This window comes from Ylistrum balloti, unplaced genomic scaffold (genome assembly GCF_031769215.1).
Source record: "Ylistrum balloti isolate Yb309-2 unplaced genomic scaffold, AGI_CSIRO_Ybal_v1 Utg370042, whole genome shotgun sequence".
Taxonomy (NCBI): Eukaryota; Metazoa; Mollusca; class Bivalvia; order Pectinida; family Pectinidae; genus Ylistrum; species Ylistrum balloti.
Window position 1 is genome coordinate 2,061,979 of NW_026782099.1, and position 25,683 is coordinate 2,087,661.

General features: G+C 39.5%; 4 protein-coding genes and 1 pseudogene across 5 annotated transcripts; 2 read left to right on the forward strand and 3 right to left on the reverse strand.

Moving 5' to 3' along the window:
* Nucleotides 1-1,934: 1,934 nt before the first annotated feature.
* On the forward strand, nt 1,935-25,312 carry LOC132549054 (uncharacterized protein DDB_G0287625-like). Of its 2 annotated transcripts, XM_060212953.1 has the most exons (6): nt 1,935-1,991; nt 11,658-11,697; nt 17,202-17,452; nt 17,954-18,549; nt 19,861-19,894; nt 23,520-25,312. In XM_060212953.1, exons 3-6 carry the CDS (start codon nt 17,258-17,260, stop codon nt 25,212-25,214), a joined length of 2,520 nt encoding a protein of 839 aa, XP_060068936.1. In that variant the 5' UTR covers nt 1,935-1,991; nt 11,658-11,697; nt 17,202-17,257; the 3' UTR covers nt 25,215-25,312. The 2 variants fall into 2 exon arrangements, with proteins under 2 accessions (XP_060068936.1, XP_060068937.1); XM_060212954.1 differs by lacking the exons at nt 1,935-1,991; nt 11,658-11,697 and adding an exon at nt 15,245-15,363.
* LOC132549145 (mucin-2-like) lies at nt 7,261-8,475 on the forward strand. Its single transcript, XM_060213067.1, has one exon. The coding sequence runs from the start codon at nt 7,261-7,263 to the stop codon at nt 8,473-8,475; it is 1,215 nt and encodes a 404-aa protein (XP_060069050.1).
* On the reverse strand, nt 8,639-11,995 carry LOC132549147 (uncharacterized; annotated as a pseudogene).
* LOC132549148 (uncharacterized) lies at nt 12,429-13,818 on the reverse strand. The gene is made up of 3 exons (XM_060213068.1): nt 13,707-13,818; nt 13,131-13,379; nt 12,429-13,045 (listed from the first exon to the last, which is right to left on the reverse strand). The coding sequence occupies exons 1-3, from the start codon at nt 13,816-13,818 to the stop codon at nt 12,429-12,431; spliced, it is 978 nt and encodes a 325-aa protein (XP_060069051.1).
* LOC132549149 (craniofacial development protein 2-like) lies at nt 13,862-15,286 on the reverse strand. Its single transcript, XM_060213069.1, has one exon. The coding sequence runs from the start codon at nt 15,284-15,286 to the stop codon at nt 13,862-13,864; it is 1,425 nt and encodes a 474-aa protein (XP_060069052.1).
* Nucleotides 25,313-25,683: the final 371 nt, after the last annotated feature.

A 25,683-nucleotide genomic window follows, 5' to 3' on the forward strand; every position in this document is an offset into this window, starting at 1 on the left:
GAATTATGAAAACATCTGTACCCAGGTTCGACAACTCTTCGAGTTATTCAATAGACACTATTTATAAGGTCGTCACTTCACTCAACATCACTGAGTAATACGTACTACAACCGTAAAGATCATCAATGGCTGTCTTACATATTTTGTTTAATATTTTCAGGTTGTTGTTTTTGTTGCTTTAGTTTACAACTGATTTGAATGGTAGAGACACAAATGTAATGTGTATAGGAGTTTAACCTAAATGTATGCGTCATGTAATTAGAGACAATTGGCTTTGTGATATCAGTAGTATTGAATAACACGCTCTACGGTGCATTTCGTTAGGGGACTAACACAAAGCATGGACACGGACATATACCTAATGTTAGCAGCACATATAAGGTATGTATTCTATGGAATACACCCATTATATATCGACTTCATACTGTCGTACAATACTTGATTATAATTCTAGAGGCATGCTTAGTCGATAAGCTATGGCTTTATTGTGATTGTAATATTAGGCCTACGCGAGTCAGTAGCTTCCGTTTTTTGAAAAAAATACGTTAATTCCCTTTATTAGGAAAGTCACATAATAATGAGATAATGTTACACCTTCCTGAATAATCCTGAATAAGTCAGTGCACCTTCCTCATAGACGACATAATGAATGCGTAGCCCTGTTTTAAACCCGCCAGTGGGACTCGTTTATTTGTACGTGTGACGATGTAATCGGGGTTTTCCCGCCATGTTCCCTTTTAGCAACGGTTACTTGTTTGTACTACCGACTGATGTATGTTTTCTCTACCCACCAGTGTAACCATTGTTACTTCTATGTAGTACACCGACAGATGGTGATTCGATAAGGTTATCTTTTCTAAAGTCAGATTTACTTTCACTTTCCATAAAAGACCAAGATATCACCCCCACCCCACCCCGATTGTGTGGGGTGTGTGTGTGTGTGTGTGAAGGTGTGTGAAGTGTGTGGTGTGTATAGTGAGTGTGTGTGGTGGGCTATGAAAAAAATAAGATTTGCTATTAACCCGTGCGCTTTTCAATGTCCGGCTCCAATATTACGTAGTTAGAAAACTCAATAATATATTAACAAGCGCTTTCTTGATCGTGATTATAAACCAATAGCAAATATGGCGCTGTCAAAAATGTTTACAAATTCACAAATAATGAAAAAAACCCTCAATTTATACCTGTCACATGTCAAAAAGTTATCTGGAGCACTGTATTGTACATAAATAAACGAACAAATAATTTACCTGTCACTCGAGTATGGGGAATGCTAGGATTGACCACCACCTGTCTGTCATGGATATGTATGCCGATTAGAATAAATTCAGCAAGCAGAAAAATAGGTTGAGTTGTAATTAACGAGAAGGGCTATAACTCCAACTAACTGTAGAGACAGATTCCCCCTTGCCAGTTGAAACTCGGGACACAGTGTACCCCTAACAATGTATTTATATAAATGAGAAAACCAGGAGGGGCGCGTGTCTTGAATTTCACTAATTTGGGGTGTTTTGTACCCTCAGTTTTCCATAAGTAAATCTGTGCAGTGTACCGTGCCCTTTACTTAAAGGTGAAAATCAAATAGCTATATAATACATATTATATATTCTAACCTCAGTCCTCTAACTGTTGAAGGAGTTTAGATGTGCTGAAACGCTATGAGCATTATACTTAAATTAAGTCAAGGTGACATTCAGCTGGAGGTAGCGGCCGTAAGCAAGAATGGAACTAAATCAGTGGTTTTTTGTTTTGTTTGTTTGGTTGGTTTTTTTAAAATAAAAATTCGTACCTAATAATCCAATTTCTTGGATGATTCCAGCATACTGTACAAGAAGTCTTTATTAGTTTCTGTAGCTGGTATCTTATCGAATGCACCCGACTTGTACGGGAGATCACTCTACTAACGAAGTCAACATGAGCCCAGCCTCTGAGGTATTTTAACCTATAAGTTTTACTAATGATGATAGCTTAATCAGTGGAAAATATGACAGGTAGGTGAGACTTGTGGCTGTAAAGATGTATGAACGTTCAATTGGAATGGATATTTCATAGATAAATCTCCAGAACGGAATGATATGTTTGTTTTAACAGATCCCATTGAATATGATACTACTGAATACATAGCACAATGACACATCTATCTGTAAATTACATACTAGTGTAATGTGCAGTGTATATATTGACTTAGAATCTGCTTTTGAATTCAGAGAACATTGTCACCAATTAACATATGATGAATTTGATATAACAATTAAGGCCGAGCTGTTTACTCATCGAAGACCCAGTGTTCATACCCAGAGACATATATGACACATAATATGTCTCTGTCATACCCATGTACATGATATCAACAAAACCAAACTGCAGGCAATTAGTAAATCACTGGAGACAGGTCGCTTAATTCCAAGAAAAAAATGGAAATTCTGGGAAAGCTCCACATAATAGACTGTCCAGGAATGACAGACAGCACATCAAGACAGTTTGACCAAATAGGTGTAATCTCAGTTGTTGAAACTATTTTTTTTAAATTGTACATGGAATGTCTCCCTTTGCTGCATGCTTTTTGTTATATGGTAAATGTGTGCTGTTATGAGGACTTATGATTCATACTTTAAAATATACTGTTTCTTGTTATTTCATATGATTGTTTGACTTTTAGGGATTTAGATATGTTATATTTGAATGGGGTGTTGAATACAGTTACCTGTTAGGTCATTATTTGACTCTGGGTTTGTTTTGTGCATGTTAAATTCTAGATCCAAGATCAACAACATAGTATCTAATGTGGATTTTCTCTGTGATGGTAATACAGAGACCACTTATATTTTGGATCTATATATTTCACAATGAAGGCTTTCAGAAAATGTATCAATCTCAAGTTAATGATTTTCCCTCAATCTGGCCCCACTTTCACATACACAGTCACACATTTTGTTCGTAATCTGAATGAAGTAAGAAAGTATATGATCCTAGTCTGTAAACAATATTTAACTTAATAAACCTGAATGGCCGGGATTAAACAGGGCATTGTGCTTGTACTATTTATCAAATTACGAATTTGGTGTGAATATTAATAATTACCTTGTAGGGAAGTATATACCGGAAGTGACAAAGTCATCAAGTACAAGATCTTCTGTTTTCAATAATGAGCTGGTGTTTGAAGTTTATGATCAATTTTGCATTTGTATATGGATAGTTAATTGTTTTTATGTAAGTTAAAATTCCATAATGTTAGGTAATAACAGCTTGTACACAACATTTATGTAGCATGAATACCAGCAATGCTCCAGCTAGCATTGCTGTTCAGTTGGCAGAATGAGACTCATTCCTTTTGTCTTATATGTCTTTAAATATCAATATGTGGTGAGGGAATGAGTGTGTATTTGGTATTATTAAATTACTAATTTACCAGAGAAATAATTAATCCATTTGTCCGGTATGAGAGTTGTTAGTGTGTTAATGATTCTGTGAGAGTATTTAGGGATACTGTGAGAATTGTTAGGGATACTGTGAGAGTTGTTAGGGATACTGTGAGAGTTGTTACGGATGCTGTGAGAATTCTTAGTTACACTGTTATAATTGTTAGTGATACTGTTATAATTGTTAGAGATACTGTGAATGAGAGTTGCTAGGGATACTGTGATAGTTGCTAGTGATACTGTGAGAGTTGTTAGGGATACTGTGAGAGTTGTTAGGGATACTGTGAGAATTGTAAAGGATACTGTGAGCGTTGCTAGGGATACTATGATAGTTATTAGGGATACTTTGTGAATTGTTAGGGGTACTGTGAGAGTATTTAGGGATACTGTGAGAATTCTTAGTTACACTGTTATAATTGTTAGTGATACTGTTATAATTGTTAAAGATAATTAACTTGTGCTAGGGATACTGTGATAGTTGTTAGGGATACTGTGATAATTGTAAGGGATACTGTGATAGTTGTTAGGGATACTGTGAGAGTTGTTAGGGATACTGTGAGAGTATTTAGGGATACTGTGAGAATTCTTAGTTACACTGTTATAATTGTTAGTGATACTGTTATAATTGTTAAAGATAATTAACTTGGAGGTACTGTGAGAGTTGTAAGGGATACTGTGATAATTGTAAGGGATACTGTGAGAATTGTTAGGGATACTGTGATAGTTGTTAGGGATACTGTGATAGTCGTAAGGGATACTATGAGAGTTGTTAGGGATACTGTGAGAGTTGTTAGGGATACTGTGATAGTTGTTAGGGATACTGTGATAATTGTTAGGGATACTGTGAGAGTTGTAAGGGATACTGTGAAAGTTGTTAGGGATACTGTGATAGTTGTAAGGGATACTGTGACAGTTGTTAGGGATACTGTGAAAGTTGTTAAGGATACTTTGATAATTGATAGGGATACTGAGAGTGTTGTTAGGGATATTCTGAGTTTTTTAGTGAAACTTAGACAATTGTTAGGAATATTGTGAGAGCCGTTAGGGATACTGTGATGGTTGTTAGGGTTACTGTGATAGTTGTTAGGGATGCTATGTGTTTTGTTATGGATGCTGTGTGCGAGAGACACTGGGGATACGGTGAGAATTGTTAGGGATACTGATAGAATTGTTAGGAATACTGATAGAATTGTTAGTGATACTGATAGAATTGTTAGGGATACTGTTAGAGTTGTAAGGGATACTGATAGAATTGTTAGTGATACTGTTATAATTGTTAGAGATACTGTGAATGAGAGAATTGTTAGGTTACACTGATACTGTGATAATTGTTAGGGATACTGTGAGAGTTGTAAGTTAAGGTTACTGTGATAGTTGTTAGGGATACTGTGATAGTCGTAAGGGATACTATGAGAGTTGTTTGGGATACTGTGATAGTTGTTAGGGATACTGTGATAATTGTTAGGGATACTATATAATTGTTAGTTATTAGGGATGATTTGTGAATTGTTAGGGATACTGTGAGAGTTGTATTTAGGGATACTGTGAGAATTCTTAGTTACACTGTTATAATTGTTAGTGATACTTTTATAATTGTTAAAGATAATTAACTTGTGCTAGGGATACTGTGATAGTTGTTAGGGATACTGTGATAATTGTAAGGGATACTGTGATAGTTGTTAGGGATACTGTGAGAGTTGTTAGGGATACTGCCAGAGTTGTTAGGGATACTATGGGCGAGAGTTATTAGGGATACTGTGAGAATTGTTAGGGATATTGTGAGAGTTGTAAGGGATACTGTGAGAGTTATTAGTGATGCTATGATAGTTGTAAGGGATACTGTGAGAGTGCTTAGGGATACTGTGAGAGTTTTTAGGGATATTGAGAGAGTTGTTAGGGATACTGTGAGAGTTATTAGGGATACTGTGATAGTTGTTAGGGATACTGTGAGAGTTGTTAGGGATACTGTGAGAGTTATTAGGGGGGATACTGTGAGAGTTGTTAGGGATACTGTGACAGTTGTTAGGGATACTGTGACAGTTGTTAGGGATACTGTGAAAGTTGTTAAGGATACTTTGATAATTGATAGGGATACTGAGAGTGTTGTTAGGGATATTCTGAGTTTTTTAGTGAAACTTAGACAGTTGTTAGGAATATTGTGAGAGCCGTTAGGGATACTGTGATGGTTGTTAGGGTTACTGCGATAGTTGTTAGGGATGCTATGTGTTTTGTTATGGATGCTGTGTGCGAGAGAGAACTGGGGATACGATAGAATTGTTAGAATTGTTAGGGATACTGATAGAATTGTTAGGGATACTGATAGAATTGTTAGTGATACTGATAGAATTGTTAGGGATACTGATAGAATTGTTAGGGATACTGATAGAATTGTTAGTGATACTGATAGAATTGTTAGTGATACTGATAGAATTGTTAGGGATACTGATAGAATTGTTAGTGATACTGATAGAATTGTTAGGGATACTGTTATAATTGTTAGGGATACAATGCTTGTTGTTATTGGTGTTTTGTTAATTGTTAGGGGTACAGTGAGAGTTATTGATAATGTGAGATTTTGTTGTTGGTTTGGACTCAATGACAGTTGTTATGGATGTTCGTGTTATTAAATACAGGAAGTAAGGAAATTATGGATGTTGTGAGGGTTGCTAGGAATGCTGTTAAGAGTAATATAATGAAGGCAAAGGTAATATTGTGTATCAAATGGATAAAGGTTCTTACTGGAGTTTCCGCCATAGTTTGATGAAACAAGTTTTAAACTTTTTTCATTTTATCCAGCCTCGACAACTTTTGGTTTAAGTATATGTAAGAAATCAGGCAAAATATCAGCTTTACAGGCGCAATTTATAACAATAGTGAATAAAAACATGTCAATGCGTATTTTTTTTTAAACCGAAAATATCATTGGAATTCCTAAGTGTTCTGACTATCGGCGATTTAATTTTTGTCTTGTTCGCGGTCAGAATTTCTCCATGATAATTTCTCCAGATCGCCAAATTTTGCATTGTTGACATTTCTGTTAAGTTTTATATGTAATTAACAAAAAGTCGCCATCATCAAATCATACGTTGATGGAAAGATAAACATTTTTCTGCTAACTCTCACAGAATTCCTCTACACATGTCCTAGAAAACCTACTATTGGGGCAAATCTCACGATAGGTTCACTACAGTTGTTGTTACAATGAATTCTCAACACAGGGAGTGAAAGACAGATAAATGAAATAACTGTTAAACGCATGTCTTATACATGGGTCCAGTGGCCAGATATTACTCAGCCCTATGATTCAATACTAATTAATTATATGAGTCAAATGGTATCGAACACCGATCGGTAGTCAACCAATGGATTCAGTCTTTTTATAAGCACAGTAAGAAGAATTTAAACGTTTGTCAAGGGCTTGCGGCTTTGTCAGTAGACCTCAGATAATCATCTGTCTATGACTAATCAGGCAGTTTCCTTGAATAAAACTTTTATCAGCTTCCGAGTAACATGACCAGATAGTTTTAGGACTGGACTCGACTCCTATGAATGAGTGGTCATCTCCTACTTTTCTACAGACTCTGATTCCTGCTGAACTTCTCCATTGTCCTCACCATCAGCAAGTTCTCAATCCATCTCGTAGTCCGTACTATCTGCCAGCTCAACCACTGTAAATCCGATGGCATCTCACTCGTCTCCACCAACTACTGTCAGCTCAACCACTGTAAATCTGGGGGCATCTGACTTGCCTCCACTAACTTCTGTCAGCTCAACCGTGGTAAGTCCGGTGGCATATCACACGTCTCCACTAACTACTGTCAGCTAAACCGCCGTAAGTCTGATGGCATCTCGCTTGTCTCCACCAACTGCTGTCAGCTCAACCATGGTAAGTCCGGTGGCATCTCACACGTCTCCACCAACTGCTGTCAGCTCAACCATGGTAAGTCCGGTGGCATCTCACACGTCTCCACCAACTGCTGTCAGCTCAACCATGGTAAGTCCGGTGGCATCTCACTTGTCTCCACTAACTACTGTCAGCTCAACCACTGTAAGTCCGGTGGCATCTCACTCGTCTCCACCAACTACTGTCAGCTCACCCGCGGTAAGTCCGGTGGCATCTCACACATCTCCCCCAACTACTGTCAGCTCAACTACGGTGAGTCCGATGGCATCTCGCTTGTCTCCACCAACTGCTGTCAGCTCAACCATGGTAAGTCCGGTGGCATCTCACACTTCTCCACCAACTACTGTCAGCTCAACCACTGTAAATCCGGTGGCATCTCACACTTCTCCACCAACTACTGTCAGCTCAACCACTGTAAATCCGGTGGCATCTCACTCGTCTCCACTAACTACTGTCAGTTCATCCACGGTAAGTCCGGTGGCATCTCCCACGTCTCCACCAACTACTGTCAGCTCAACCGCGGTAAGTCCGGTGGCATCTCACACGTCTCCACCAACTACTGTCAGCTCAACCACTAAGTCCGATGGCATCTCACTCATCTCCACCAACTACTGTCAGCTCAACCACTGTAAGTCTGGTGGCATCTCACTCGTCTCCACCAACTACTGTCAGCTCAACCACTGTAAGTCCGGTGGCATCTCACTCGTCTCCACCAACTACTGTCAGCTCAACCGCGGTAAGTCCGGTGGCATGTCACACATCACCCCAACTACTGTCAGCTCAACTACGGTGAGTCCGGTGGCATCTCACTCGTCTCCACTAACTACTGTCAGCTCAACCACTGTAAATCCGGTGGCATCTCACTCGTCTCCACCAACTACTGTCAGTTCATCCACGGTAAGTCCGGTGGCATCTCACTCGCCTCCACCAACTACTGTCAGCTCAACCACTGTAAATCCGGTGGCATCTCACTCGTCTCCACTAACTACTGTCAGCTCAACCACAGTAAGTCAGGTGGCATCTCACTCGTCTCCACCAACTGCTGTAAACAAGATACCAAACACGTTTGAAATTCATACATTATTCAAAAGACACCCCATTATGACTGTGACCATTCAAGTTATAGTTTTTATTGTTCTTGTTCTGCCTTAAACTGTTAATGTCACCTTGTCAACAGATAACAACAGGCTGAAGCAGCACTTTTTGAGGAAATTGCTTCTCCCCCTCCTTCCATTGCAAGTCAACTCCGCGGTGCCATGGGGAATTTCGACAGAGACGTAATCATCCATAACCATTGTCACAGATTTACCAGCTGTCAGAAACGAGGGTACTTGAAACCAGTGTATTGTTGTGATGGAAATTGTTTCCGTATAGCACAGCACATGATGGTATGACCCGTCGATTTTTTTCCCCAAGAACTTTCCATGTCCACCTGATGAAGCGACGATATGCTACAAGCCGATACTTCCTGAAGTGAAAAAAAAAAATATGAAATTTCTTAAGTTTGAAGACACTGGTACATGTATGCATATATACAAGTATTTGCAGTGTAATTTAAGTGCTACAAAATGGACTGTGGTCAAAAGTTATTGCTAATCCATTACTTAGTAGTGAAATATAGGAATTAATTATCTAGTTATGTATGCAATGTAGGGGTTTAATTAGTAATAGAGGGTATCAATGTTGCATTTAATCTGTTAGACAAAGATATTCATTTAAATTGCCTTTTACATTATATACCTTTGAATGTCTTCTTGTCCTCCTGGGCCGTGTGTTTCAGCATATTCATAGTAGGATGTTTCCAGGACATGCATGTATAGACAATTCCAATAAAACCTACATGTTGGGTGATACAGCCTATGTCGGTCAACTTTTCTTCTAATATGCTCATGTACTGACAGCATTTTCTTTCCTCCTCAGTGGACATATGGGAACACATGTTACAGGAACACCTGGAACAAAATGTATAGATTAATATTGTAATAACACTGTTCTCTCAGACTTGCAGACATACGACGGAAGAAAATATCTTGAAAATGTTATTAAAGAACAAATTGTACAGAGAATAAGATAAGTTATTATGCATCCATCCATTAACGTTAGTTAGATTAATTAAATGAACGGAAATTTCAGGTCTGGTGGAACATATTTATCATAATGTTATCCTCTTTGCATTTTGCATTTGAGGTACTATAATGTTCCGATTAATAAATATAATCGTAAAGTAATGAGCTTGTGTCATGTTGTTTCTGCTGGAAAATACATCGTTCACGTACTAAAATACAGGAAAGAGGTAAAATGTACAAACAGAAGAGTCAAAGTGAATGAAAATGTACACAACAGGAGAACGTAAACTGTTTGAAAAATGATATCAATACAAACTAATGAAGAAAAACGAATAATTTCATAAACATATTGATTTCATGACAATGTTAATGATCAGTAGACCAGTTGGTATATGAACAATAAACGGAAGAATGCCTTGCTTATCGGCGTATAAAGTGGTAAACAAATACGTATTTTATCCGCTTCTATTTTGACGATAGAAAAATAAAATAAATTGGAATACAGAAAAAAACACAGTTTACAGATGACATACAATTATCGAAATCTGAACAACAATAAAGCCGTGTAGTTGCAATGTAAACTAACCATTCTCCGACAGGTTGATCGGAAGCCATGCTATCTTCGTCATCCTCGTCGCGTCTTGTATGCAGTTCCTCGGAACTATCTGACGAATCTGAGTCGATATGATCGTCATTGTTCAATTGTCTCAGGTTCATACATATATGGATGGATATCTAGCGTGAATGACACCTCTGGGATATCGTCAATGTCGCTACAATCGGAGTGTCACTTATGATGTCACAGCGGTTTCGAATGCGATTTCGACCGAACATTTATTACTTCACTATTTTAAGATAAACGACACGTATATAATCTTTGCAAGCTATGAATATATCAAGTTTAATAACCAGGGATAGTCCTAAATAAGGAAATTTACAAAAACAACATTTAAGTAGCATAACATGAATTACTATTGATTCATTACTGATTGTGATAATTAATACGCAATTACGAAAGACCATCTTCTTCAACTATGTATTGTTATATCATTATATTCCATTCGTTTACATGTAGTCTTTATGAGAATAGAACGACCGTGATTGCCATTGCTGTTCTTTCGGCGCTTCGGAGTCGGCGTGATTTTGGTCGTAGTTTTTGTATATATAACAGGTCCTAAATCGATGTTGCGGTAATGTGTGTGTTGGGGTGGGGGTGGGGTGTGAATGTCTGATTTTTTTTTTCATCAAAACGTACGGTGTAGTTTACGGTAAGTTTGTGCAAGTCTTTTTACATATTTATACATCCCACATCCTTCTCTATTTGTCCTAAATAATAACTTAGCATTTTGCAATAGCTGCTGCTGATAAGCTAGACAATCATTCGTTGTATTTGTTCATGTTTTGAAAATGCATAAACATTCCTAAGTTTGAAAAAAATATTGGAAAATTGTAGAACGTATACTCAAAGAATAAACTCACATGTGGCATTACTATAACATACATATGTTGAGTGGCGCTGTGATCGTCTGCTCGAATAATAACTGCTATATCTGACAGTTTCCTCGTCTGCGTGGTGTATGTGTACTGCACATGTATACTGATCATGTTCAGTTGTTTGGGAAGGCCCAACCACTTGTAGCTAATCGCTAAGAGCGAGTAATTCCGGAGTCGCTCGACACAAACTAAAATATAGAAAGTCCTGAATCACTATCCTAATCGGTATGGTGTTCTGGCGTGGTCCTGATTCTAAATCATCATATCATCGTATAGGTGCAAGGTTTTAGTGATTGTATAGTTTTGTCGGTGCGAGTAGAACAACAAGGAAAACCTGAAAATCATACAGTGTAGATGTGTAAATAGATGTTTGTCAGTGTAAGGGGGATGGAGAGGCATGGAAGGAGGACCATAACAGTATATTACTTTAAGTCGCCACTTAAAATATTCATACGATTGTAACGGTTGTAAGGGTTTTAGTGACGTAACAGTTTTCACGACAAGGTGGATATGACACTTTCACTTATTACACGTGTAAGAGAGCGGAAGTAGTATTTTAATATGTCGGGATAAGTACTCACAAACACGTGCACGGTTTATCCAATTTCCTTCCCTGTTTAGAGCCTACGATAATAGTGTATTGCGCCCGTGGAGTTAATTTATCAATACGGAAGTTGCACATAAGCGGGAATTTCTGTTGATTAATTTAATGTAAGATTCATCTTTACCTGCCACGTTGTGTACATTGTGTGGTATGTTTTATTTTTACTTCAGAGACAGCTGGACAGAAACATCGTAGATTTTACTTTTGTTGGTAAGTTCATTTACTTCACATGGCTTTGGTTTTATGCATCATAGAATTAAATTTATGTTATCTAACTTTATAATTTGCAGTGCCTTGGCTAAATTGTGATGTGATACCTGCCAATAAGGTGTTAAGAGGATGCGTGGTGTTGTTGTGAAGGTTGTCAACTGTAGACCGTGATCTGTCTGTCGTTAACATAGATGTACCTGTTGTAGACCTGGCTCTCTGCATGTTGTAAACCTGGCTTTGCCTGTTGTAGACCTGTTTCTCTGCCTGTTATAGGCCTGGCCTCATGTGTTTTAGACATGGCTCTGTGTGTTGTGAACCTGATTCTGTGTGTTGTGGGCCTAGCTCTGCCTGTTGTAGACCTGGCTGTGTGTTGCAGACAAGGCTCATTGTGTTGTAGACATAGCTCTGTCTGTTGTATGCCTGGCTCTGCGCGTTGTAGACGTGGCTTTGTGGTTAATTTTGTTCTGTGCGTTGTAGACCACACTCTGTGCGTTGTGGACTTCGCTGTGTGTTGTAGACTCTTCCGGAACACCTTGTAATTATCCGAGTACTTTTTCGGGAGTCTCCGTTTAAATCATCTTGCTTTTTTTCATATTTGCCAAACCTGTTACCTATCCACTTCGTGCCTCGTGGCACATAAGGCCTTCACAGAACGCTTCCATCTCTGCCGGTCTGTTGCTATTGTCCGCACCTCGTTCCAAGACTTCCAGCCTGCTTCTTCTCTCTCTCTTTCAACTGATCTTCTCCACGTCATCTTCGGTCTTCCTCTTCTCCGCTTCCCTTCTGGGGGCCCAGGTTAAGGCAACGTTGCAGTCGTTGTTTCTGTCCTGTCTCAATATGTGTCCAATCATTTCCCATTTGCGGCATTTTATCTCCTGGCTAATTGGTCTCATGCTCGCTCTTTCCAATATTTCGTCCGTCTTTATATGTTCTTGCCATTGTATGTTGAGAATTCTCCTGAGGCACTTGTTGTGGAAAACATCTACCATCCGATCATCACCCTTATTCATTTCACATCCATAGAGTAGGACAGGTATTACTAATGCCTTGTACAGTTTCAATTTTGTTTTCCTCGGGATGCTGCTTGAGTTCCATATATGCTTGAGCCGGATAAATGCTCCCCTGGCTTTTGAAAGTCTGCTTTTAATGCCTTTCATTCCACCACCTTCTTTGCACACTGTTGCTCCTAGGTATGTAAACTGCTCTGCATCCTCGATGTCCAGACCTCTTAGTTTGATGGTATTCTCGTTCCATGCATTGATCCTCATTACTTTAGTTTTATCTTTGTTGGTCTTAAGTCCGACTCTGCTTGTTTCTTCATCTTGTGGTTTTGTCTTGTATCTGTTGTCTAGTTGAGGAGAATAATGAGATATCATCTGCGAAATCTAAATCCTCCATTTTTGTTGTCAAGCTCCATCTAATGCCGTTCTCACCGTTTCCAACTGCTTTCCTCATCACCCAGTCCATAATTACCAGGAAGATAAATCCGGACATATTGCACCCTTGTTTTACTCCTGTCTTGATGTTAAACCATTCTCCTTTCTCTCCTTGGTCTTCTACTGCACACTGGAAATCTTCATAAAATAACTGTACTATTCTTACGATCTTGTCTGGTACCCCATATTTCCTCATGATGGTCCACTGGCTTTCACGGTGGATGGAGTCGAAAGCTTTTTCAAAATCTATAAAGTTCAAATACAATGTAGCCTGCCACTCGTTCACTTGCTCTATGGTGTTCCTAAGTATAAAGACCTGCTCCGTCGTGCGCCTTCCCTTTCTATATCCTGCCTGATTTTTCCTTAGCTTGCTATCGATTCCTTCTCTTATGCGATCGATGATGATCGTTCCGAGCAATTTTCCTACTACTGACAGCAAAGTGATTCCACTTGAGTTCTTGCATTCATTTAGGTTTCCATTTTTTGGTAACTTGATGATGAGCCCTTTCTTCCAGCTATCTAGAATTTGTTCTTCTCTCTATATTGCTTGCATGAGCTCATGGATTTTTGTACTTGAAAAGTTTGTATCTGCCTTTATCAACTCTGCCGTGATTGAATCTATTCCTGGTGACTTTCCATTCCTCAACTTCTTGATAGCCCTCTGCACTTCTTCTATTGATGGCATGTCGACTGAAATTTCTTCAAATATATCATCTAATTTTACTTCATCATCTTCTGTAATGGAATCCTGTGGTTCCAGGATTTCCTGGAAGTGTTCTGTCCATCTTGATAAAAACCTCTGCTTTGCCACTAATGAGGTTGCCGTTCTTGTCCAATACCGCTGTACTACTCCTAGGTCTTTCATTGCAGAGTGTCTTTGTAAGACTATACGAAGTTTTCATGTGCTGACTCCTTGCTGCCTCTTCAGCGTCACTCGCGATGTTGTCTATCCATTTCTTCTTGTGTGCTTTCAGACTTCTTTTGACTTCTCTGTCTTTAACCTTGTACTCCTCTTTTAACTGTCCTTTAACCCTCTCTGAGTTTGTACACACATTTTTCTTGTTTATTTCTCCTCTTTCCTCTACTAGCTTCCATGAGGCTTCACTGATCCATGGTTTCTTCTTCTTCCTAGGTCTACCCAATATCTCTTTTGCTGTCTCTGTGTATGTCTTCTGGATTACTCTGAACTTTCTCTCTACCTCGTCCTCTTCTCTATCAAACTCCTCGTTATCCAATACCTGAAACCTATTTCTTACTGCAATGTTAAACCTTCTCACTGTATCCGCATCCTTCAACTTCTCTATGTCGTACTTTACCCTCTCACACCTTTTCTCTTTACACTGCTTCCTTAGCCTCAATTTGACTGTTGTGCACACAAGCAGATGATCGCTTCCAATGTCTGCCGACCTGAATACTCTGGTATCCTTAACTGAATTCCTAAAACGCCTGTTGACTAATACATGATCTATCTGATTCCTGATGGTTCCATTTGGTGTTTCTTTGTGGATGTTTTTATGTGGGAATAACGTTCCTGTAACAACTAATTCGTTGAGGTCGCACATTTCACACAGCCTTTCACCATTGTCATTCCTCACCCCGAGCCCATGTCTCCCCATTATTCTTTCGTAGTGCCCGTTGTCGCTTCCCACTTTGGCATTCATATCACTAGTGATGATCAACATGTCATGCCGGTTTCTTCTTTCCAGTACCTCCTGTAATCTTGCATAAAGCTCATATTTCACTTGATCTTCTGTAGGTGCGTATATATGCACAACCGTCAGCTTGATGTGCTTTGAGAAAAACCTTGCTATGATGATCCTTTCGTTTACTGGTGTCCAATCTATCAGCGCACTTGATGCTTTCTTTGACAAAAGTATGGCAACACCTTCTCTATGGATGTTATCGTCCCTTCCGGGGTAGATGATTGTCTCTCTTTCTGCTATCTTGATTTTCCCTCGTCCGGTCCAATGAGTTTCACTAATACCCATGATATCTTTATCTCTTCTTGTCATTTCTCTTGCAACCTGTGCTACATTGCCACTTTGGTAAAGTGTACGTACGTTCCAGTTGCCGATCTTCGTTGTAGATTTGGGGTGTACTAATGACCTGGTCTGCTCGAGGGTTTCCTCTTGGCTTTCGCCCTCTTGCGTCATGGAGTCTCCTCTGATCGGAGGCAAGGCCGTAGCATTCCCTGGATTTCATGGATGCCAAAGGTTTTACTGAATTGGAGGTTAGAGTATGATGCTGGTAACTTGTTGATTTTTTTGCAACAACGCCAAGAGATCTGGTTCTGGTTTATTATAGATACTTGTAGACTTGATTCGTTGTAACATAGATAAACTATATAAGCTATTTAATCTTTATGAAAGATGTGTGCTGTATGTTGTCTAGTCCTGATTGATAACTGCACTGTGAAGTGTTTATATAAACACTGTTTATAGGGGGAATAATGCAGTCTCACGGAAGTACATGTATGGTGGGCGACATTTCTTGTGACATCTGGTCATTGTGCATCAGGTGAGCTTTAGCACATATAAACTCAACCTGAAGAGTGGGTTTCATGGCTAGAACATTGTTATATCTCCAATTATTTGCCAACGACATAAATTTGTATTTCCTATTCATTACAAAATATTTACCAATAAAGAGATGACCAACTGGACTTTGATATCTGACTCGTCATTTTGACCTATGGTAATATAATATGAGAACTCAAATATCACATCTTTCATTCATCATATCCTTATCCATTGTCAACCGCATAAGATGTAAATAAATTGATGGTCTTGACCTCTGATGTAGGAACACGCACAAGGACGTGAATATCCGTTTATTGTTCTTTTTACCGTAGGGTGGAGGTAACGGTGATAATTTCCAATGCATCATTGCAATTATTTCTCATTACGATTGTCTTTGTAAAATGTATAAAGAAGAATACAAATCGGTCAAAAGAAAAAGAAAAGTCGTTATTTGCCTGATTGCGTTGCCATATTTGTCTCGTTATTCTATTTCTATTATGTAGGAGATAAGGGGTAGTAGAAGGACAAGACAGAGATTTTTTAGACTTTGAGAAGATTCCCGAAAGTCTCTAACTCTCGGCAAAGCATCAGGTTAGACAGTAATGAAATTCATCGGGTATAGTTTCTCCGTCCTTTCCTCAAGCTAGGGGAAGATCTATTAATCTTTCTCAATTTAAAATTATACCTCGAACATGTTCCGATATTCATCAAGGTTACTGACAATTTAAAGGTTATAGCCCGAATAAGAACTTATCGAAAATACTATATTTGCCTATGACCTTGAGGTGAAGGACAGTGACCAAATTTTAGTGTACTACGTCATTGCATGTAGGAGATGCTATTATGTTTCGATGTTCATCAAGGTGATTGACAATTCAAAGGATAAAATCCGAACAAGAATACTGCACTTATTTCACTTTATCGGCTAGAATTTGCCAACAACGGCCTTATTGGGCCTCTTGCTATTCTCGGCCTCCATACATTTGATTTGTTTTTCTGTTTGTTTCTATCGACATATGTTGATTATAGAACACGTGACACAATTATCTATGATTCAATGATAACACTTCATAACTACTTATGTGTACAAAATTAGTGTCGCAGTATATGATCCTCGTGGTTATAATGTTAGTCCAATAAATATAACGAGCACATGGATATTAGTAATAGAGTACTGCATGCCTGTACCGGAAGTAATGATGGTGAAATGATACAGGACTGGTGTAGATAAACCCTAAACAAAAATTGTAACAGTAACCCGCACTATCGTCTAAACTAATCTGAAGATAAAGTGCCTTGCCCCTTCAACGCAGACAGATGCTACAGAAAGCCGCATGTCATTGGTTACTTCTCAGGTTTGTTTGTTTGGGGTTTTTTTTATCAAATCGCATATTATTTAACATGGATGGAAGGATTATAGCAAGAATGACCTTAATTTACACAAGTTGGAAAACTTGTGTCCGAATCCAATTCTAATTATTGTTCTTGTAACGCTATATGTAAATACGATAATGAAATATGATTATATTAAGAAGGACATTGGTTACAGATGGAGCAGATAAACACATGACTCGTTGAAGTGTCACTTTGCTGACTGCTGAGAAGATGACGGCGGGCACACATGTTGTCCCCGTGAGCACACGCTGCAGTGTCTCCAACAAAACATTGGTGTTTGTGATCAGACTATGCACATTACTGGTTTTCCATTTACTGCTGTCTGTCATGGTGACCAGTGCACCATCTGGATCAACGGTCGATTATCGGTTCAGCTATAACACAAGCGATTTTTATGTGGATCGGGTAAGACATAGATATCCTTAGATTGATTTTTGTAGGATATATATACAATGGAAAGTTTTGCCATCTAAATTTCATATGTCATGCATTTTTCACAACATAAAGGCAGTTTTTTGAGGGGGGATGGCCTTAAACGCCTAAATGTGTTGTCAGCCCTGCCTCTCGTTAACAATTCTTGATATCGCTATCTCTTGATAAATGCTGGATGGATGTTTGGTCCCAATTGTTTCCTTGTACCAGTTTGATTTTTTTATTTTAGAACTGATTAGGAACAGAACGGTCTAAGTCGACCATCTTAGATTTGACAGTATAAGATTTTAATCGCTATTTCTAAGGAGGAATTTTCAAATTTCATATAATTCAGAGCAAAAACAATGTTGGGCGCAAGGATCCCTTCGGGATATCTTGTTTGTTGCACTTATATAAATACATAAGTAAGGGAATGATTCCATGTACAAGCTAAAAACTTTGTCCATGTTTCATCTACTAAATCGCACATTTTAGGTATGTAGACGTGTGCCCGTGCTTTTGGACCCAAGTGTGGACCCGCCATGCAGAATCGTTGATGTAGATTGTATAGTGGAGGATCCATGCGTTCGGCCCGACCCTGTGGACAGACTGTTAGGCATCGCACCCTGTCCGCCAGTATGGAACCCTGCACTTGTGTGCTCGCCAGATGTCGGGACAAAGTTGCAGTGCACGGAAAAGTTCATGATCCTTTTGAAGTGCTTTCGTTCACCCAATAAAACAGTTTATGATTTGTCGAGTCGGAAAGAAAGTTGTAAACTACAAAATGCATGTGGTGTTTGGTTAAAGACATGCCCTGATGAATATTCCCGGCTAAGTGATGTTTTTGTCAGCTGTTCTGAAACAGAGATTGGAACCACAAATACTCACTATGACGACACAACCATTATTACTCTATCTAGAAGCATGCCTCAAGTGACCGATAGCATCGTGGACAACACAACTAATGACACCTACCACGTGGTCCGCAAGACCCCCTTATTGGTCGATCATGAAATTGATTCATCAGTCATCTGGAACTACTTCATGATACCTGCTGGGATACTGGCACCTATGTTATCGATGTTTATAATGTAAGTCAATCAACCATGCATGACCGGAGAGTGTTTATGCTATTGACTGGTTTGTGTTAGTACTGCTGGTTCGATGGGAAGTCAGTCAGCCGTGACTGGTGTGTTAATGATGTTGGCTTGATGGTAAATCAGTCAACCGTGATTGGTGTGTGTTAATGATAATTGTTTGATGGTAAATCAGTCAGCCGTGACTGGTGTGTGTTAATGATGATGGTTTGAAGGTAAGTCAGTTGACTTTTTCACTTACAGGTGAGCATATACCGATATTTATGACGGTATTTTTTTACCATTTTTGTCTCAAAGACACTTAAGTTTATATGAATATGCTGTCCGGTCCCTTTAGGGATGATGTTCGGGGAAATACAGATGTAAAGTCTTTTATTTGCTTGGGTTTGGATATTTTGACGAAATATAATTGTAAGCTTTAAAATTCCTCATCTTTTTAGGGGGAAATTTGCCAATATAAGTTTGAGTAGAAATGTTTTGATATTGAAATATCTAGAGCGATTCAGGGACATTTGGCCTATTGTTTTCATTTTTATTCCTGATACTTAATACTGTTTTACCCAAAATGACACAAAAATATCTATTTTAACTCAACCGTTTTTAAGACCTGTAACAAAACAAATCATCTTGCATACCCCGCTTTGCCCTTCAAATTTTCTGAGAGCTTTGACAAAAGCTGTATTTGGAACAGTATACCAAAAATGCGCAGTTGACCTGAAAGTATCCCTGAATGATCCATGTATGGTCCAGTCCTCCTTTGGTCTTATTTATCTTAGGGGGAGTAAGTAACGACACTTACCTATAATATACATTGGTTTAGTTATGATTAATTCGTTAGAATTCACTTAGTACTTTTAGCTCATTTTAGTCTCCTTGAGAAATGAGATATGTGTTGTTCTCATTTCAGTCTCCATGAGAAATAAGATGTGTGGTTCTCATTTCAGTCTCCATGAAAAATGAGCTATATGTGGTTCTCATTTCAGTCTCCATGAGAAAAGAGATGTGCGGTTCTCATTTCAGTCGCCATGAGAAATGAGATATGTGTGGTTCTCATTTCAGTCGCCATGAGAAATGAGATGTGTGTGGTTCTCATTTCAGTCGCCATGAGAAATGAGATATGTGTGGTTCTCATTTCAGTCGCCATGAGAAATGAGATATGTGTAGTTCTCATTCAACCTTTGGATCAATAAGTGAAGCTTATTGTGGTTGCTAAGACAGCTGTGAGCATAGTAATATGTTTACTGTTAAAACGAGAAGTCGACACCGTGTAATGTAACTAATATTTTATTTATTTTTTATTTGCAGCGTGCTCATTTGTAGAAAAATACAGAAAAGAAAGGTAAGCGTACACAATATATCACTACCTAGCACAATAACTCACCAATAAGCATAGTTGGACGTCATTGCGAAACACCATTCTACCCCTTATACAAATTTATACTTTGATAACAATTTCATTTCCTCATTCCTCTACCATATAGTACTATTTTATCTGTTCAACGCTCTGTACTTCTTTCATTGGCCTGTTGATTGTGAATATCTCCCTCCAGACCTGTGTGTGATGTGTACTTCTTTCATTGGCCTGTTGATTGTGAATATCTCCCTCCCGGCCTGTGTGTGATGTGTACTTCTTTCATTGGCCTGTTGATTGTGAATATCTCCCTCCCAACCTGTGTGTGATGTGTACTTCTTTCATTGGCCTGTTGATTGTGAATGTCTTCCTCCCGGCCTGTGTGTGATGTGTACTTCTTTCATTGGCCTGTTGATTGTGAATATCCTCCTCCCGGCCTGTGTGTGATGTGTACTTCTTTCATTGGCCTGTTGATTGTGAATATCTCCCTCCCGGCCTGTGTGTGATGTGTACTTCTTTCATTGGCCTGTTGATTGTGAATATCTCCCTCCCGACCTGTGTGTGATGTGTACTTCTTTCATTGGCCTGTTGATTGTGAATATCTCCCTCCCGGCCTGTGTGTGATGTGTACTTCTTTCATTGGCCTGTTGATTGTGAATATCTCCCTCCCGACCCTCCCTCCCGGCCTGTGTGTGATGTGTACTTCTTTCATTGGCCTGTTGATTGTGAATATCTCCCTCCCGACCTGTGTGTGATGTGTACTTCTTTCATTGGCCTGTTGATTGTGAATATCTCCCTCCCGACCTGTTTAAGATATGTACTTCTTTCATTGGCCTGTTGATTGTGAATATCTCCCTCCCGGCCTGTGTGTGATGTGTACTTCTTTCATTGGCCTGTTGATTGTGAATATCTCCCTCCCGGCCTGTGTGTGATGTGTACTTCTTTCATTGGCCTGTTGATTGTGAATATCTCCTCCAGACCCTCCCTCCCGGCATGTGTGTGATGTGTACTTCTTTCATTGGCCTGTTGATTGTGAATATCTCCCTCCCGACCTGTGTGTGATGTGTACTTCTTTCATTGGCCTGTTGATTGTGAATATCTCCCTCCCGGCCTGTGTGTGATGTGTACTTCTTTCATTGGCCTGTTGATTGTGAATATCTCCCTCCCGACCTGTGTGTAAGATGTGTACTTCTTTCATTGGCCTGTTGATTGTGAATATCTCCCTCCCGGCCTGTGTGTGATGTGTACTTCTTTCATTGGCCTGTTGATTGTGAATATCTCCCTCCCGACCTGTGTGTGATGTGTACTTCTTTCATTGGCCTGTTGATTGTGAATATCTCCCTCCCGACCTGTGTGTGATGTGTACTTCTTTCATTGGCCTGTTGATTGTGAATATCTCCCTCCCGACCTGTGTGTGATGTGTACTTCTTTCATTGGCCTGTTGATTGTGAATATCTCCCTCCCGACCTGTTTAAGATATGTACTTCTTTCATTGGCCTGTTGATTGTAAATATCTCCCTCCCGACCTGTGTGTGATGTGTACTTCTTTCATTGGCCTGTTGATTGTGAATATCTCCCTCCCGACCTGTGTGTGATGTGTACTTCTTTCATTGGCCTGTTGATTGTGAATATCTCCCTCCCGGCCTGTGTGTGATGTGTACTTCTTTCATTGGCCTGTTGATTGTGAATATCTCCTCCCGGCCTGTGTGTGATGTGTACTTCTTTCATTGGCCTGTTGATTGTGAATATCTCCCTCCCGGCCTGTGTGTGATGTGTACTTCTTTCATTGGCCTGTTGATTGTGAATATCTCCCTCCCGACCTGTGTGTGATGTGTACTTCTTTCATTGGCCTGTTGATTTGGCCTGTGTGTTGTGTACTTCTTTCATTGGCCTGTTGAATATCTCCCTCCCGACCTGTGTGTGATGTGTACTTCTTTCATTGGCCTGTTGATTGTGAATATCTCCCTCCCGGCCTGTGTGTGATGTGTACTTCTTTCATTGGCCTGTTGATTGTGAATATCTCCCTCCCGACCTGTGTGTGATGTGTACTTCTTTCATTGGCCTGTTGATTGTGAATATCTCCCTCCCGACCTGTTTAAGATATGTACTTCTTTCATTGGCATGTTGATTGTGAATATCTCCCTCCCGACCTGTTTAAGATATGTACTTCTTTCATTGGCCTGTTGATTGTGAATATCTCCCCCTACTTCTTTCATTGGCCTGTGTGTGATGTGTACTTCTTTCATTGGCCTGTTGATTGTGAATATCTCCCTCCCGGCCTGTGTGTGATGTGTACTTCTTTCATTGGCCTGTTGATTGTGAATATCTCCCTCCCGGCCTGTGTGTGATGTGTACTTCTTTCATTGGCCTGTTGATTGTGAATATCTCCCTCCCGGCCTGTGTGTGATGTGTACTTCTTTCATTGGCCTGTTGATTGTGAATATCTCCCTCCCGGCCTGTGTGTGATGTGTACTTCTTTCATTGGCCTGTTGATTGTGTGACCTGTGTGTGATGTGTACTTCTTTCATTGGCCTGTTGATTGTGAATATCTCCCTCCCGACCTGTGTGTGATGTGTACTTCTTTCATTGGCCTGTTGATTGTGAATATCTCCCTGTGTGTGTGATGTGTACTTCTTTCATTGGCCTGTTGATTGTGAATATCTCCCTCCCGACCTGTGTGTGTGTACTTCTTTCATTGGCCTGTTGATTGTGAATATCTCCCTCCCGACCTGTGTGTGATGTGTACTTCTTTCATTGGCCTGTTGATATCTCCCTCCCGGCCTGTGTGTGATGTGTACTTCTCCCTCGGCCTGTGTGTGATGTGTACTTCCTGTGTGTGATATCTCCCTCCCGGCCTGTGTGTATGTGTACTTCTTTCATTGGCCTGTTGATTGTGAATATCTCCCTCCCGACCTGTGTGTGATGTGTACTTCTTTCATTGGCCTGTTGATTGTGAATATCTCCCTCCCGACCTGTGTGTGATGTGTACTTCTTTCATTGGCCTGTTGATTGTGAATATCTCCCTCCCGGCCTGTGTGTGATGTGTACTTCTTTCATTGGCCTGTTGATTGTGAATATCTCCCTCCCGGCCTGTGTGTGATGTGTACTTCTTTCATTGGCCTGTTGATTGTGAATATCTCCCTCCCGACCTGTGTGTGATGTGTACTTCTTTCATTGGCCTGTTGATTGTGAATATCTCCCTCCCGACCTGTGTGTGATGTGTACTTCTTTCATTGGCCTGTTGATTGTGAATATCTCCCTCCCGGCCTATTTATGGTTGTACTTCTTTCATTACTTTCATTTGTTCCTTGTGTATATAATTTATATACTAATATACGCCCTGTTAAGTTTTGTTTTGTGTCATAGGCCATTGTATGTCATTGAATATACGTAGGATGATAAATAAACCAATGAATGTATTCAGGTTTTTAACGATATATTTTTGTTGTGTACACTTGTTGATAACGAACCATGTAAATTGTATGAAGCTAAATTCGTATGTTTACATAATTAAACTTTGTGTTATATGAACCATCATTATTTTCATATTTAATAATTTCATGTTGTTCAACAATTCAACATTTTACACATAACTTTACTCGTCTTCTTTCAGAGGTATCAGGTGAGTGATAGGAGAAATCGTGATGAACATGTTAGTGGGAGTGTAACAGTAATAACAGAGGTTCCCTCAGAAACTTCACCATTCTTATACGTCCGCCCCTCAGAAAACCCGGAGTCTACTTCGTATCAGGACGCCATGGAGAACATTCCATTCATTGATGACGCTGAGATTATTCCGACGTGCGAAATTCATTTGTCACACGTGTATGAAAACTGGACAAATGATATCCCTGACACTAGAAGTGTTGAGACGGACAGGTCGCTGCCTATTGAAAATAGAGACAGATCGCTCCTTTCGCATACAGATGTCGTTTCTGAGATAAACTTTGAGAGACCTGAGACATTCAGCGTCTCGAGGGATGGTAGCGTGCCGGAATCAACTGGTGCACCACCGGAAAGAAATCCATACCGTTTCGACGACAAGGAAACACAAATAAATCCGGAAAGTTCCAAGTTATTGTCTTCAGGAATTTCAAATTCAAACATAGAGGACAATGATATTGATAAACATGAGGCAAACACTGACTCTTTAGAAGATAACAAAGACGAGACACCGTCTTTTGAAAATGGATCCGCGAATACAAAATTAGAAACACAAGAGATGGCCGTCGACTCGCGTACTGGCAATGTATCCGAATCAATTGAGGCTCCACAAGAAAACACTCCGTGCCTTTTTGACGACAAGGAAACATCCCCTAACACAGATGATGACGTAGATAGTTGTGAAACAACTACTGACACTACAGGTATTGAAGATAACAGAGACGAGACACCGTCTTTTGAAAATGGATCCGCGAATACAAAATTAGAAACACAAGAGATGGCCGTCGACTCGCGTACTGGCAATGTATCCGAATCAATTGAGGCTCCACAAGAAAACACTCCGTGCCTTTTTGACGACAAGGAAACATCCCCTAACACAGATAATGACGTAGATAGTTGTGAAAAAACTACTGACACTACAGGTATTGAAGATAACAGAGACGAGACACCGTCTTTTGAAAATGGATCCGCGAATACAAAATTAGAAACACAAGAGATGGCCGTCGACTCGCGTACTGGCAATGTATCCGAATCAATTGAGGCTCCACAAGAAAACACTCCGTGCCTTTTTGACGACAAGGAAACATCCCCTAACACAGATGATGACGTAGATAGTTGTGAAACAACTACTGACACTACAGGTATTGAAGATAACAGAGACGAGACACCGTCTTTTGAAAATGGATCCGCGAATACAAAATTAGAAACACAAGAGATGGCCGTCGACTCGCGTACTGGCAATGTATCCGAATCAATTGAGGCTCCACAAGAAAACACTCCGTGCCTTTTTGACGACAAGGAAACATCCCCTAACACAGATAATGACGTAGATAGTTGTGAAAAAACTACTGACACTACAGGTATTGAAGATAACAGAGACGAGACACCGTCTTTTGAAAATGGATCCGCGAATACAAAATTAGAAACACAAGAGATGGCCGTCGACTCGCGTACTGGCAATGTATCCGAATCAATTGAGGCTCCACAAGAAAAGGAAACAGTCCCTATACATGAAAATCACAATAACGTGTCTTCAGAGATAACAAACTCAAACACAGATGATCATGTAGATAATACTGATAATATATCCGAACCAATTACTACTCTACAAGATAATACTCAAAAATCGGTTGACCATCTTTAAACAACCGGAATGTCGGATATTGACATCCGTACTCAAATATTTAATAGTAAGACGTGGAAAATATTGTGTTGAGTACAGTGTTAAACACTTTATCTGAACTTGTAAACATTAATGATTTGGAAGACACCTTATTCGATACTGATCTCGACAAGCGTTGGAAACCATTGATTGTGATGGATTACAACAGTTACAGATGAAGACATCGGCAGTCAAAACTCCATATAGAGATGGAAAACTAGCCTTCGGCCTCATTACACACGTTTATTTACTACACATATTTATAGTTATAGAAATCCGCAATCTGACAATGACAACTGATAGTTTGTAAGATCACAGTTGTCGACTTTTACATAAATTGAGGATTGCTGATATAGAAAATGACAACCGATAGTAAAACAGATTAAAGTTGTCAATCTGTACATATATTGTTAATCACAGTGACAACTGATGGTATAAATGGTTACAACTG

Coding starts and splice junctions, on each gene's coding strand:
- LOC132549145 (XM_060213067.1), top strand. CDS start 7,261: ATGGCATCTCGCTTGTCTCCACCAACTGCTGTCAGCTCAACCATGGTA.
- LOC132549148 (XM_060213068.1), bottom strand. CDS start 13,818: ATGCCATCAATAGAAGAAGTGCAGAGGGCTATCAAGAAGTTGAGGAAT. Junction 13,380..13,706: donor GGCAGATACAAACTTTTCAA/GTACAAAAATCC, acceptor TGAACTTTATAG/ATTTTGAAAAAGCTTTCGAC. Junction 13,046..13,130: donor GAGGAAAGCAGTTGGAAACG/GTGAGAACGGCA, acceptor CTCCTCAACTAG/ACAACAGATACAAGACAAAA.
- LOC132549149 (XM_060213069.1), bottom strand. CDS start 15,286: ATGACGCAAGAGGGCGAAAGCCAAGAGGAAACCCTCGAGCAGACCAGG.
- LOC132549054 (XM_060212953.1), top strand. CDS start 17,258: ATGACGGCGGGCACACATGTTGTCCCCGTGAGCACACGCTGCAGTGTC. Junction 17,453..17,953: donor GCGATTTTTATGTGGATCGG/GTAAGACATAGA, acceptor CGCACATTTTAG/GTATGTAGACGTGTGCCCGT. Junction 19,895..23,519: donor GAAAAATACAGAAAAGAAAG/GTAAGCGTACAC, acceptor GTCTTCTTTCAG/AGGTATCAGGTGAGTGATAG.